This window comes from Anguilla rostrata, chromosome 6, assembly GCF_018555375.3.
Source record: "Anguilla rostrata isolate EN2019 chromosome 6, ASM1855537v3, whole genome shotgun sequence".
In the NCBI taxonomy this organism is placed as follows: Eukaryota; Metazoa; Chordata; class Actinopteri; order Anguilliformes; family Anguillidae; genus Anguilla; species Anguilla rostrata.
The window spans coordinates 828,798-843,396 of record NC_057938.1 but is presented as its reverse complement, the minus strand read 5'-3'; the positions used below and the strand labels follow the sequence as shown (position 1 = coordinate 843,396).

General features: G+C 51.8%; 2 protein-coding genes across 5 annotated transcripts; one reads left to right on the top strand and one right to left on the bottom strand.

Moving 5' to 3' along the window:
• Nucleotides 1-14: 14 nt before the first annotated feature.
• On the bottom strand, nucleotides 15-8,530 carry LOC135257800 (uncharacterized). Of its 4 annotated transcripts, none has more exons than XM_064340936.1 (10): nucleotides 8,388-8,530; nucleotides 5,584-6,571; nucleotides 5,265-5,340; nucleotides 4,519-4,674; nucleotides 2,812-3,521; nucleotides 2,613-2,715; nucleotides 1,950-2,181; nucleotides 1,458-1,579; nucleotides 897-1,072; nucleotides 15-798 (listed from the first exon to the last, which is right to left on the bottom strand). In XM_064340936.1, the coding sequence occupies exons 2-10, from the start codon at nucleotides 6,545-6,547 to the stop codon at nucleotides 611-613; spliced, it is 2,727 nt and encodes a 908-aa protein (XP_064197006.1). In that variant the 5' UTR covers nucleotides 6,548-6,571; nucleotides 8,388-8,530; the 3' UTR covers nucleotides 15-610. The 4 variants fall into 4 exon arrangements, with proteins under 4 accessions (XP_064197006.1, XP_064197008.1, XP_064197007.1 ...); XM_064340938.1 differs by having other exon boundaries at nucleotides 897-1,069; XM_064340937.1 differs by having other exon boundaries at nucleotides 1,458-1,576.
• Nucleotides 8,531-10,529: 1,999 nt separating this feature from the next.
• LOC135257823 (uncharacterized HIT-like protein Synpcc7942_1390) lies at nucleotides 10,530-13,273 on the top strand. Its single transcript, XM_064340980.1, has 5 exons — nucleotides 10,530-10,698; nucleotides 10,955-11,104; nucleotides 11,480-11,584; nucleotides 12,365-12,437; nucleotides 13,027-13,273. The coding sequence occupies exons 1-5, from the start codon at nucleotides 10,597-10,599 to the stop codon at nucleotides 13,116-13,118; spliced, it is 522 nt and encodes a 173-aa protein (XP_064197050.1). The 5' UTR covers nucleotides 10,530-10,596; the 3' UTR covers nucleotides 13,119-13,273.
• Nucleotides 13,274-14,599: the final 1,326 nt, after the last annotated feature.

The following is a 14,599-nucleotide window of genomic DNA, read 5'->3' as shown; positions in this document are numbered from 1 at the left end:
AACTACCTACAAACCACATTTTGATATATTTTATTTTACATTTACAAAATTACAAAGCAATCGCTAATGGAGAATTTAGTATTTTGTCATTTCACTATGTAGCTGACATCAGAAGCGCAGGTAATATAATCTATCAGAAGTGACAACCAAAATATGAGCATTTGACCTGGTGCCATTAAGCAGTGTTTACCCTACATGCCACTCAAAGCACTGTGGGATGCAGCTTTGGTCTCTGTGGTCCTCTGGGTTCATATTTCACATCAAAATTAATGGTTCCTCTTTCAATAGCAGGTCAGCATAGACATACACTTGCACACACACACACACACACACACAGGGACAAACACGTGCACATGCACATGCGCACATGCGCACACATACACACACACACAAGCATGCGCACTCACAAACATACATGCACACGCACACATACACACACACACACACACACGCACGCACACATGCACGCACGCACGCACGCAAACACACACACAGTTTCAGTCAGGATTTATTTCCCTTTGCTTGGCCAGTCCGACCAATCCCACAGCATCATGTCGCTCTGTTGCCTAGAAACTGGCTGACTGTTGCCCAGCGCCCGGCCGGTGGTTGCCTAGCGCTGGACCCGCCGGTGGCTCAGCACTCTGAGGAAGGCTGTGGTGTTGTGGGTCATCAGGCGGGTGACCTGCTCCAGACTCAGCTCGGCGACCTTCTGCCCGTTCACCTCCAGGATCTCATCCCCCTCTCCCAGCAGGCCAACGTACAGCTTCCCCCCGCCCTGCATACGCTCCACATACACGCCTGAAACAGACAGGGAGGAGTCTTCCTCGTCATCATCATCAGCCATCATCACACCAGGCGCTGAGGCAAGCGGACGCAGAGAGGAAGGGCTCTCGTACCCGAGTCGGCCCGACCGTTGGGCCGGCTGATCAGGAACCCAAAGGGCCCGTTGTGGGGTCTGTTGAGCTCCAGGAGGAGGGTCCCGTCAGAGAAGACCTGGACGACTCGTCCCAGAGACCCCACCCCACTGGGCCTCCCCACGTCCTCTACGCTCAGAGTCTGCTGGAGCCCCCTGCTGGACACACAGGGAAACACACGTCTCAGTCTCTCCCTGGTGCAAAGTGCTGAGACACTGCTGTAGTTTGCAAGTGCACACACACACACACACACACACACTCTCACACACACTCTCACACACACACACACACACACACAGACACACACTCACACACACACACACACACACACTCACGCAGTGAAAGGAGATTATTTTGTTGTGGCTCGGCTGTGCTCCTGCCTTTTGGGACAGGATTTGATTTGGGGTTGCACATTCCAGAAATACCGCAGTACAGGGCTAGCTTCCTGCACTGGCCCAGAGCTCTCCTTCATGCACACAGTGTCTAATGCACAGTGTTTAACACACAGTGTGTTAGAGTGTGTGCCCTGTGTGCCAGTTGTACCCGTGAGATGGACTGTGAGGTGGCGCGTCCTGTCTGTACAGGTTGGAGAGTTCTTCCTTCATCTGAATTGGCAGTTCCTGCACTGAGGATGACCTCCGCAGTACAATCAGGGGCGGCCTCTGCTGGCAGGTGGGGGACATTACATTCAATCACTGACTAAGAACATCAACCACAACTGGGGAAATACATTCATTTTTTATCCCTCAGTATTTCATTAGCAATTGCTAAATGAAATTGTATAATCCTAATATAGAGCTATGTGGCCCTTTATTAATGGAAGAAATGCCAGGTAGACGAATGTGGCATTTCATGCAGTTTCAGAACCCTACCAGTTACACAGTAAAATGTTCAGTGTTACACTATGTAGATTTTACACTGATAGCGTATGTTGGAACCAGAACCTGAAACTCTGTTAGCGTTACACAATACTGAATATTTTACTTCACACAATTCTAGTGTGTTTAGCTGCTTATATGCACCAGTGAGCCACACCTGTCCCAGTGACTGCAGAGAGGGGGTCTTTCTCAGCCAAATGTGGTGCCCAGAGGCGGGGCTGGGGGCGGGGTTTTGGGTTTGGGAGGCGGAGCCCTGTTGGTGGGCGGAGCTCAGTCGCTCCACACTGCAGGCCTGGCGGGGGCGGAGCCAGCTGCCGCTGTTCAGCCCAATGGCGGAGAAGAACCGGCGCAGGGACAGCTTGGGCCGGACCTGCTGCGGGTCCGGTCCACTGGGGGAACAGAACCAGCACGCCAGCAGGTTACAGGTTCGATTGCTTCAATAAATATCCGGCCGTGCAAACGGATATTACGCACAGAAATACGAATCGAGTATCACAGGGGCTTATCCTTGTCCCAGGTTTCCGTCATGTTTTGAAAGCTGTGTGCACTTTCACAAGTGGCCTGTAGAGGGCATTGCATCTGAGTTAAAAGCTTCAGGAGCAGACGTTGGCAAACAGTTGCACAGTTACAGCGACTATTTAACACCCTTCAGGCCACACCCAGTACTAAAGGAGAGCCAGTGACTATTTAACACCCTTCAGGCCACACCAAGTACTACAGAAGAGCCAGTGACTATTTTACACCCTACAGGCCACACAGTACTACAGAAGAGCCAGTGCCTATTTTACACCCCAAGGCAGCGATTGTAACAGGTACTCACCGTGCATGCTCACAAGGCTCCTCCCACTGTGATTTCATCCATAGCCCCTCCTCCCCCTGTGACTCTGACCCGCCCCCTAGTGGTAGGGAGATGCCTGTACCTGCTGGGTCACACCACAAAAAGCAACTGTATATACCAGGCCAGGTGCGTACAAAACAGGTGCACTGGAGTGTAATATGGGGGTACAGATGTGCGATACCTGTGTTCGGCTGGCCTGTGGTCTCAACTGTGGTTGGCCAGTACCCATGCGGGGCAAGAGGCGGGGCTCTGGTGGGGTGCAGGCTCAGGGGGCTGTGCTGTTCTGTAGAGTACAGCTGTGGAGTCAAATCCTCTAGCTCTGGGGGCAGATCCAGGCCTGTGCCCCTCTCCGCTCTCTTACCCCCCCTCCTCCTCCTGGACCTCCCCAAAGAGGAGTCCCCCACAACCCCACCCCCACCCCCGGCACTCTGCCCCTCCCCCGGCAGGCCTGAGGTGACCCAGTGGGGCGGAACCGTCCCCCAGTGCGGGTCCACCGGGCCAGGGTGGGTGAGGGGAGCGCGGTTTGAGGCGGGGTTTGGGCGGGGCAACGAGGTGCCCCTCATGAAGGTCTCACAGGAACTGCACCTCCTGTCCCTGGCCAGTGCCTCCCCCTGTGAGCTGCTCCTCTTCCTGCGGCAGGAGGAGGAGGAGGAGTGACCGTCCTGGCTCCGCCCCCGGGTGGTCGGGGGGGCGTGGGGCTTCGGCGGGCGGTCGGAACGCTGGCGCTCCAGGTAGCGCCGCTCGGCCTCCATCTCCGACTCGTCCTGGAAGCGCACCCGCGTGGGGGAGGGGCCGCAGCGTCGCCGTGACGACACACCCGAACTGCCACTCGAGGAGTCGCTGAGGTAACCACACACGCCCACGGGCCCCTCCCTCTCTGGGAGCCTTGCCCTGCCAAGAGACACTGCCACAGTCTGCCCTCACAAAGCCATGCCCACTCAGCCACGCCCGCTCAGCCACGCCCGCTCAACCATGCCCACTCAACCACACCCACTCAGCCACGCCCGCTCAACCACACCCGCTCAGCCACACCCACTCAGCCACACCTACTCAGCCACACCCACTCAGCCACACCTACTCAGCCACACCTACTCAGCCACACCCACTCAGCCACACCTACTCAGCCACACCCACTCAGCCACACCTACTCAGCCACACCCGCTCAACCACACCCACTTAGCCACACCCACTCAACCATGCCCGCTCAGCCACGCCCGCTCAGCCATTCATCGGCAAGTGCGCCGTTTTGGACACAGCCCCATACACTCATACCAAAGGTGCATGCTGGGTAAATGTTCTCCTGCATGAGGTCACCTCCTCTATCCCTCTCTCTCCCTCTCTCTCCCTCTCTCTCTCTCTCTCTCTCTCTTCTCTGCTCGAACGTGCAGCTGTCTCCCAGATTAGACGGGTAAACTGTCTTAAGTCGCTGCACTCATTAAAGATCCCCTGGCATTTACTGAAAGATTAGGGGGTGTTAACCTGGGTGTCCTGTGCCAAAATTCCAACCGGCTCACCCTGTCTGGCCCTCTGATCACCCTCCTTTCCGTGGGTCAGTTTCCCTGGGTCAGCTTCCCTGGGTCAGCTTCCCTGGGTCAGTTTCCCTGGGTCAGCTTCCCTGGGTCAGTTTCCCTGGGTCAGTTTCTTGGGTCAGTTTCCCTGGGTCAGTTTCTTGGGTCAGTTTTCCTGGGTCACTTTCTCTGGGTCAGTTTCCCTGGGTCAGTTTCTCTGGGTCAGTTTCCCTGGCTCAGTTTCTCTGGGTCAGTTTCCCTGGGTCAGTTTCTCTGGGTCAGTTTCATGGGTCAGTTTCTCTGGGTCAGTTGGGTCAGTTTCACTGGGTCACATGCAGGCACACACACACACACACACACACACACTGGAGCAGACTTACACGCTGGTGCTGTGTATAGGTATGCAGGTATGTTCAGGTAAGAGGGCGTGTGAGGCCTGGACTGGGCCGGTCCGGGTCTTCCTGCGGGCCTGATCCAGGAGACGCATGGCCAGCTCGTACCTGGGGCTCAGCGGGTCCTCCGCAGAGACACCGCACCTGCGAGGGGGGAGGGGTGGGAGAGGGGGAGAGGGCGGAGGGGAGGGGGAGGGGGGGAGAGAGAAAGAGAGAGATGGAGAGGGAAGGAAAGATTAATTTGTCTGTTATTTCAGACAATAATAACAGTATTTGCCCAGAAAAACCATTTAAATTGACAGCTGTGTAAACTGTGTTATTAGCACAGGTGAGAGCTGTGCTGTGTAAACTGTGTTATTAGCGCAGGTGAGAGCTGTGCTGTGTATACTGTGTTATTAGCACAGGTGCGAGCTGTGCTGTGTAAACTGTGTTATTAGCGCAGGTGAGAGCTGTGCTGTGTATACTGTGTTATTAGCACAGGTGCGAGCTGTGCTGTGTAAACTGTGTTATTAGCACAGGTGAGAGCTGTGCTGTGTAAACTGTGTTATTAGCACAGGTGAGAGCTGTGCTGTGTAAACTGTGTTATTAGCACAGGTGAGAGCTGTGCTGTGTAAACTGTGTTATTAGCGCAGGTGAGAGCTGTGCTGTGTATACTGTGTTATTAGCGCAGGTGAGAGCTGTGCTGTGTAAACTGTGTTATTAGCGCAGGTGAGAGCTGTGCTGTGTAAACTCACCCTTGGGGGGTCTGTGTGCTCCGACTGTGCCCATATATGCCTAAATCACAGTCAGAGTCTGTCTGACAGACAGCACCTGGAGAGGGAGAAAGAGAGAGGAGGGAGAGAGAGAGGTATGAGGGACAGAGAAAGAGAGAGGAGGGAGAGAGAGAGAGGTATGAGGGACAGAGAAAGAGAGAGGAAGGAGAGAGAGAGAGGTATGAGGGACAGAAAAAGAGAGAGGAGGGAGAGAGAGGTATGAGGGACAGAGAAAGAAAGAGAAAGGTACAGAGGGTGTCCAGCTGCACATTTGGGGTGTAGCTCTGTTCCTCTTTCTCACCTGACCTCTGTGTGTCCTGGCTGCAGTTTTGGGGATCGTGGAGCACGCTGTACAGGCTCTCCCAGCTGTCAGCCCTCCTGAGCCCTCCCACAGGGCCCCCTGCCTCCTTGGGGCCCCCGTCCCGCAGCCCAAACCTGCTCAGGAGACTCTCCAGGCTGTCTGACCTCTGCAGGCCCCACTGCAACAGCTGCTGCCCCCCAGCCCCGCCAACTTTCCTGCCCCCTGCAGCCCCGCCCACTTCCATACCTGCTGTCCCACCTGTAGCCCCGCCCACTTCCGTACCTGCTGCCCCACATGTAACCCCACCCACTTTCCTGCCCCCTGTAGCCCCGCCCATTTCCCTGCCCCCTGTGGCCACACCCACTTCCCTTCTCCATTTAGCCACACCCAGGTCCCTGTTCTCTCCAATCACTACCCTGCCCACAGCCTTGCCCATTTCCCCACCTTCTCTAAACATTGCCTCAGCTGCCACCCCACCCACTGTCCTGCCCTCCACTCGCACCCCTACCCCCAGAGTGAGGGCGTGGCCCTTCAGTGCCAGTGTCCTGGGACGTACAGGGGCCCAGGGTTTGGGTGGGTGGGACTCCTCTGCCTCAAAGTGATCCAGACCCACCCGTTCACCCTGCCCACTGACCACAGTCTCCGCCTCTTCCTGCCCCTGCAGGAGCTGATTGGTCAAGTGGGCATGTCTCTGAGCCTCAGGCTCCGCCTCCTCATTGTTACTGCCACTGCTGGTTGGTCCCCCTGTGATGCGTGACTCTAGTGGCCATGGCAACGACACCGCAGAGCATGGAGGAATATGCAGCTGTGACAGCAGGGCGTCTGGGCGGGGCCTGGGGCGGGGCCAGGGGCGGGGCTGAAGCTCATCATCTGTCCGGCTGGAGGCTGGTGGTCCGACCTTCTGCAGGTAAGAAGGGGATGTCCCATTGGCCACGGTCATTTCCTCCATGCTGTGTTCAGCCATTCGGCTGAGGTCTTATTCAGAGGGCTAGGGGAAGGAGAGAGGAGAGGGTAAAATTAAAGTTTTAAAGTTTCAGTGCAACAATTAAGGTTTCCACTCAGTTCAGATGAATTTTCTCTGATTCTCCGGTGAAGGCTCCAGTGGAGGCTCCTGTGTGTCCAGGAGGCCAGGGGCTCCACCCAATCCCCACGGGAGGAGGCAGTGATTCACATAGAGAGGGCAGGATTATGATTGGACGGCAGGAGGCAGAGATTCACACAGAGAGTGCAGGATTGTGATTGGACAGCAGGAGGCAGTGATTCACACAGAGAGTACAGGATTGTGATTGGATGGCAGGAGGCACACAGGCACACACACACTCACACAGAGCACACACATGCACACACAAGCACACTCACACAGAGCACACACACACACATACTCACACTCACACTGACACACACACTGACACACACATGCACACACACACCCACAAATTGAAAAAATCACACCAGTCAGATGCACCTCCCTCCCTCTCACTCCCTCCTTCCCTCTCTCACTCCCTCCTTCCCCCTCTCTCTCTGCGGAACAGGATGGCTTTCTGCACTGGCCTGCAGTAGGGATTTAAATGACTCATTTATAATCAGATATTAACACTGAACACAGCTGCCTGTCATATCCACTCCCCCTTGCAGTATGTCACAGCCTGCACCATAACCAAGAGCCGGCACCGTAACCAAGCGCCGGCACCGTAACCAAGCGCCTGCACCGTAACCAAGCGCCGGCACCGTAACCAAGCACCGGCACCGTAACCAAGCGCCTGCACCGTAACCAAGCGCCGGCACCGTAACCAAGCACCGGCACCGTAACCAAGCGCCTGCACCGTAACCAAGGGCCGGCACCGTAACCAAGCGCCGGCACCGTAACCAAGCGCCGGCACCGTAACCTAGCGCTGGGGGACTGTATCCTAGCGCCTGCACCGTAACCAAGCGCCGGCACCGTAACCAAGCGCCTGCACCGTAACCAAGCGCCTGCACCGTAACCAAGCGCCTGCACCGTAACCAAGCGCCAGCACCGTAACCAAGCGCCAGCACCGTAACCAAGCGCTGGCGGTTCGTAACCAAGCGCCTGCACCGTAACCAAGTGCTGGCGGTTCGTAACCAAACTTTAGCGGACTGTTACCAAATGCTGACGCATCGTAACCGAGCGTTAGCTCAATCCAGAGCGATAGAGAGGCTGCACAGGCCAGAGCGATAGAGAGGCTGCACAGTCCAGAGAGGTAGAGAGGCTGCACAGGCCAGAGAGATAGAGAGGCTGCACAGTCCAGAGAGGTAGAGAGGCTGCACAGTCCAGGCAGGGCATTGATGTGCAGCTATCAGGCTGAGCAGGAGACTGTAATGTGTCTTTAATCCTGACCCACCGCTCACAAACACAAACACACAAACGCACAAACGCACAAACACACAAACGCACAAATGCACAAACGCACAAAAGCAGTCAGTCCTACACGTGCAAATGAGAAAGCCCTGGATGAGAAGATGTGGGTGGACATTTTAAAGTTCCACAGCTGTGTTCCGCAGCTGGATTTAACAGCAACAATGAGGCCAGGTTTGCCCTAACCCCCACACCTTAACCCTAACCCTCACACCCTAACCCTAACCCTCAGACCCTAACCCTAACATCCTAACCCTAACCCTCACACCCTAACCCTAACATCCTAACCCTAACTCTCACACCCTAACCCTAACATCCTAACCCTGCACACAAACAGCACCTGGGTTTGCATGCTGGACACACACCTCTCTCTCTCTCTTTCTCTCTCTCTCTCTCTCACACACACACACACTATCTCTCTCTCTCTTACCGTTCTGGCTCCTGATGAGTGTTGGGTCATGGCAGCTCAGGTGTTGCTGATCCAGACCCGTATTCCTGATTCCGTACAGCCAGCGAGCCTGTTACAGTCCTCTCTCTCTCCCACTCTCCCCCCCCTCTCCTCCTCTCTCTCCCTCTCTCTCTCTCACACACACACACACACTTGCTCCCTCCCCCTCTTCAGGACTTAAGGACTCTCCCTCCGTCTCTCTATCCTCTCTCTCCCTCTCTCACACACTCTCTCCCTCCCTTTGTTCATCAGGGAGATTAAGGACTGGTGCTCAGTCCCTTCACTCCAGGGTTCTTACACAGACAGGACCAATATGACTCTGACTGGCTTTATCAGCTTGTGGAAAGGATGCTGAAGATTCCCCCTGTACAGTGACAATGTGCAGCTCCCTGCCCCCAGTACTCACTGTATTGAACAGTCCCCAGCATCTTCTCCCACACTCTGTACTTCAGATTGCCCAGGCCACATCAATCAGCGCTCCTGAGACCTTCTCTGGATCCGCCAGTGTGCACTGGGCTCTGCAATAATATTCAGGAGTCACTTGTGCTGTGGGCGTGGCTTCATTACCATAGAAGATTATCAGCAGCAACATTAGATCATAATTCTATAAGCCGTAACCATGAAAAAGCTTATTATTATTATTATTTCATTTTGTGCATACCGTGAATAATTCTTCACATATTTCCTCAATTTTGACACATAGTCTTGATGCCACATAAATAATGCTGCTGTGTGTTGCCCCAAAGTAGTAAGGCGTAGTACACCCAGGTGAAAACTGCCTTTGTAAATGCTTCAGGAGAAAGGGTTAAGAATGGTCAGAAAATCACCAGGAAAGTTTTAGTGCTTTTAAGATCTATCAAATGTTGGTGGGTTCTGGGTCATGGAGAGAAGTTTTGTAAAATGTGAGTTCACTTACCTTGCAGCTCTGAAACAAGGAGAGTGAATAATTCTAATTGTAGTCAATACCCAAGTCGTAAATACTTTGCTTCTAAGATGATGAATGTGGCCCTGCAAGTAATTGGAAATATAATTAATTATTTTCCAAGAAATCAAACCATCTGTTTTTTTTTTTTTTTATTACATTGCATCGGCATGCAGCCAGGTGCTTTGAACTGCCTACTTGTAATTTTAAGATCATTATTGTGTGTAACCAAAGGAGCACGCTGTCATTTCTATAGTTAACATGGGCATAAAGAATGGAAATATATTGTGAAAAGAAAAAAATCTTTGGATCTTGGGCCTCACCTAAAATGGCATCTGCGAGTTCTTCACTCTTATCAGAGACGCCACATCCAGCAGGGGGCGCCATTGCACCACTGAAGTTAGCGTGTGGTTGCTCTGCTACCACAATGAGATTTAAAAAACGGCAAGAATACTCATTGCACCTCATTACCTCCTATTTTTAACCTCACTGAGCAGCTTTAGCCGCCGTTACCAGGTGTTTCTGCAAATACATTCCCTGCAAAAGTTAGTTTTGTTTTAACAGCGTGAGAGACTGAGATCTCTCCTCCGCCCTGAATCTTCATTCATCTTAATACGCGTTTCCTATACTGCTCTTTTTCTCTTTACGTGTTAAAGTGGATCGATAAATGTATTTCTTCGGTTCTCGCGATGCACACCACCCTGTTTTTTCCGAACAGGCAGAAAAAGACTGGTTTGCTCTTCACAGTGAAGTCATAACATTCTCAGATTTGATCGCACTTGGCGGACTGAAGGAAGACTTCCCAGCTGCTTGAAATGACGGACTCCTTTCCCAATGGCTGTGAGCATCAAAAAAAAAAAAAAAAGAATTTCGTTTTGAATATTGCTGAAATGTGATGTCTTTATTAAAATTGTGAGTACACAGTAAAATGTGTTATGTTAAATCAGCTTGATTGGATACATTTTACTCTGATGGAGTACATTCAACATGCTGTTGCTGTGTGTGTGTGACACTCCTAGTTTGATGATTCGTGGGCGTGTCGTTGGAGTGGGACAGTACATAGACATATATACGTCTATGGGACAGTATAATCCGCAACCCAGCGAGTTCATTTTTGTATGTTATGTACCGGGGCGAAATAAATCATTCGTAGTGACGTATTTAGTAACGTCCAATCAGCTTTGGGTTTTGACAAACGGAAATGCGCATGCGCCATGGAGTGTGTTTGTTTGGGTTTGTGCAGTTCGATTGAACTCAGGAGTCACTGCAATGAACAGTCTGCTGCTACGTCTGCGTTCGCGATTTACTGAAAGGACCATACTTAACTTCTCGGCTTTGCTTCTTGCAAGTAGAATTCACTGTTGTGCAGAGGTACGATATAATGTGGATCAGCCATTTCCCCCAGGAAAGTGAAACGGACAGGCTAGCCACTGGCTCGCTACCGCACTTACTTTGTAGCCAAGTAACTGCATTGCTAATACTTATGAATACATGTATTAGCATCTTAATGAAAAGTTTATCTGTAACGTCGTCTCATGAATTGATCCGTGGGCAGCAGGACCACGGCTTACGGATCAACAGTATCTGCGCAAGTTAACGCCACCATTTGCGTGTCTATGATTCACAGAGAAGCTTTTGCACTACACCGAAGGACGAGGTGACGAAAGCACGCCATGCGGATGAAGCCAGAAGGAAGTACGGAAACCTGGCTCCGACTATTTTCAGTAAAGTGATCGACAAATCCATCCCTGCAGACATCATCTATGAGGACGACAAGGTATCTTAAGTCAGTTATAGTTGCACGTTACACGCGTTCTGCATGTCATCTTAACATGACTGCACGAACAAACCCTACAATATTAGGAGTTAACAACGAACAGCTTAAAATGGTCACGTATGAAAGTTCACTTTGCATGTAGATTCCATGCGGCGGAAGGGGGCGGGGCTGATCCTAGGGTTAGGGGTCCACACACGGATTCCACACCCGCAGCACATTTCCCTTTTGCAGCTAGATGATACAGTTTATATCCAGCGCTGCCCAGATCTTTGGCTGCACAGGTTAGCGCAGCATCAGATAATACAGAAGTAAATATAAGGGTAAAGGGTGTGTGAAAATGAGGACTTGTAACGCCCGTGTTGTTCTGTGGCTCAGTGCCTGGCATTCCGTGACATCAGTCCCCAAGCACCGGTCCACTTCCTGGTTATTCCTCGGACTCCTATCCCAAGAATCAGTGCGGTGGAGGATGACGATGCACAGGTGCAGTGTGAGAGAGAGAGAGAGTGTGTGTGTGTGTGTGTGCGTGTGAGAGAGAGAGAGAGAGAGAGAGAGAGTGTGTGTGTGTGTGTGTGTGCGTGCGTGCGTGCGTGTGTGTGTGAGAGAGAGAGAGTGTGTGTGAGTGTGTGTGTAAGACAGAGAGTGTGTGTGTGTGTGAGAGAGAGAGAGAGAGAGTGTGTGTGGTGTGTGAGAGAGAGAGAGAGAGAGTGTGTGTGTGTGTGTGTGTGAGAGAGAGAGAGAGTGTGTGTGTGTGTGTGGTGTGTGTGTAGAGAGGAGTGTGTGTGTGTGTGTGTGTGTAGAGAGAGTGTGTGTGTGTGGTGTGTGTGTGTGAGGAGAGATGTGTGTGTTTGTGTGTTGGGGAGAGGTGTGTGTGTGTGTGTGTGTGAGTGTATGTGTAAGAGCGAGAGAGAGAGTGTGTGTGTGTGTGTGTGTGTTAGCATTGCTGGTGTAGGTCTGCCAGCGCTGAACTGTAGTCTCTACAGTGTCACATTAGGAACTCATCAAATTCACCAGCTACCTGTGTAACATTGCATGTGTAGAAACATCAAATTCACCAGCTATGTATAGAAACAGCGGTCTGTTGTGAAAAAGTTATGGTGTGAATAATGATTGCTGTGTGTTAAACTGAGAGTCGGTTTCCTTTCCCAGATAAATACTTAGGCGACGACCGTTTTCCACACACCCAGGAAGTGGAAACCAAATTCCGTGAATGTTTTTACCGTCTCGTTTTTTGTTTTTTTGTTTTTGCCTTTTTCCCCACAGCTCTTGGGACACCTCTTGGTTGTGGCCAAAAACGTGGCTCAGAAAGAAGGTTTGGTGGAGGGATACAGAGTAGGTAAGAGTAAACTCACCTGTGCACACCTGCAGTCTGGCTCAGCTGATGCTGAACCTCTGAGCACTTAGCATGAGTTCACCAGCTGTGCACGAGCTGCACCTAACGCCTCAAACACATCAACACTTACAGCAGTAGTGCGGTGTGAGCAGCGTGAGTTTGTGTTGCAGTGATTAATGATGGGTAGTATGGTGTGAGCAGCGTGAGTTTGTGTTGCAGTGATTAATGATGGGTAGTATGGTGTGAGCAGCGTGAGTTTGTGTTGCAGTGATTAATGATGGGTAGTATAGTATGAGCAGTGTGTGCTTGTGTTGCAGTGATTAATGATGTGTAGTATGGTATGAGCAGCGTGAGTTTGTGTTGCAGTGATTAATGATGGGTAGTATGGGATGAGCAGTGTGTGTTTGTGTTATTTTGTGTTGCAGTGATTAATGATGTGTAGTATGGTATGAGCAGTGTGTGTTGGTGTTGGGGTGATTAATGATGGGTAGTATGGTATGTGCAGTGTGTGTTTGTGTTTTTTTGTGTTGCAGTGATTAATGATGGGTAGTATGGTATGAGCAGTGTGTGTTTGTGTTATTTTGTGTTGCAGTGATTAACGATGGAAAGCACGGAGCCCAGTCTGTTTATCACCTCCACATCCACGTTTTGGGTGGCAGGCAGATGTCGTGGCCCCCAGGCTAGGAGGGGCTCTTCCTGGGGGACCCTGGGGCTCGTGGGCCAGCCTTCAGCAGGTGTGCTAACCCATGTACACCTGCACAGATCCACACATCCCCACTTCACTGAGAGGATTTACCAGAAAACTGATTAAATAAAACACTGTACTCTTCAGTTTGAAATTTTGTATCATGGTTTTTCTTTTTCTCATTTCATGAACATTATTAATTACATTTTTAATAATAGCCAATAATGTAAAATGGTAAAGCCTACATTCCAACATCATTTTGTTAATTTTTGTAGCTGTTTTATCCAGTGACTGTCTGTTGAAGAATTTACTGTGATTCTTTGGGTTTTACTTGTGAGCAGCACTGTCATTCAATAGTTTGCCGCTCAAATCTTAAACCGTCCCTGCTCTTGCCTCTCCAGGTGCAGGTGCAATCTCTGCTTCTCCACCTTTCATTTGTATGAAGCTGATGCACTTACCTGGTTGCACCACAAGGGAGACACAGTTCAGGCTGTTGATGGGAAATGTAGTTTTCTGGCAGAATTCTGTTGCAGGCTGTTACAGCACAGGGCAGAGGAACTTGCTGTGCTGGTGCTTTAATTGCCAGTTGCTGTTTATGTGTTTAAGCTGATTACTGCTGTAATCTGTGCTGATCTAAAATCAGTTTAGCCTTTCGGCTTATAATGGATAAGGCTGTGGTGCGGACGGGGGAAACTGATTCTGGATCTGCTCTCCTGCTCTGAGCTGCTGTATGAACACAGCGGCCTTGATGGGTCTTTTTTTCAGGTGTAATTTTTTCTGCCTGCTATGAGAGAGGGATGGGGAGGGATCGGGGGGGGGGGGCAGGTGAGTGAGGGGGCAATCTTTCGCTCCCCCCCACCCCCGGTGGACTGGACTGGGGCTGAATTCCAGTGTCTCTGGGTCACTGGGAGTGCAGCAGGCCGTCTCTGCGGGAGGCGAGGAGGAGCGGATTGAAATATCTGTGCTCCCCGGCGTCCTGGGATGGAGCCCCAGGTCAGCACCGTGCCGGGATGGAGCCCCAGCTGCAGACAGATTGCTTCTCGCTGGAGTGTGGAGTCGCCAGGGTACCGGCTGAGCCCATTTTTCGTAAAGGAGAACTCATTCACTCCCTCAGCCTGGGACAGAGGACTTGGCAGTGCTGCCTACGTGACTCAGCAGAGGGAAGGGGACTGAGCATTAAACTACTGCTTCACACACTCACACACTCACACACACACACACACACACTCACACACACACACTCACATGTGCCCCTGCAATGAGCCTCCATCCCCCCCGCCATGTGCCCCTGTGATGAGCCTCCACCCCCCCCCCCCATGTGCCCCTGCGATGGCCCCCTCCACACGGGCCCTCCTGCCCCCCATGGAGCTGTACAGAAGGCAGGCTCTTGTCTGTGCGCTCCAGAGCAGATCCAGCTCTCTGTTGTCCTGTCTCATGACTCTTACTGCAATCAGGAAATGCATCCCACTAAAGGCAGTGC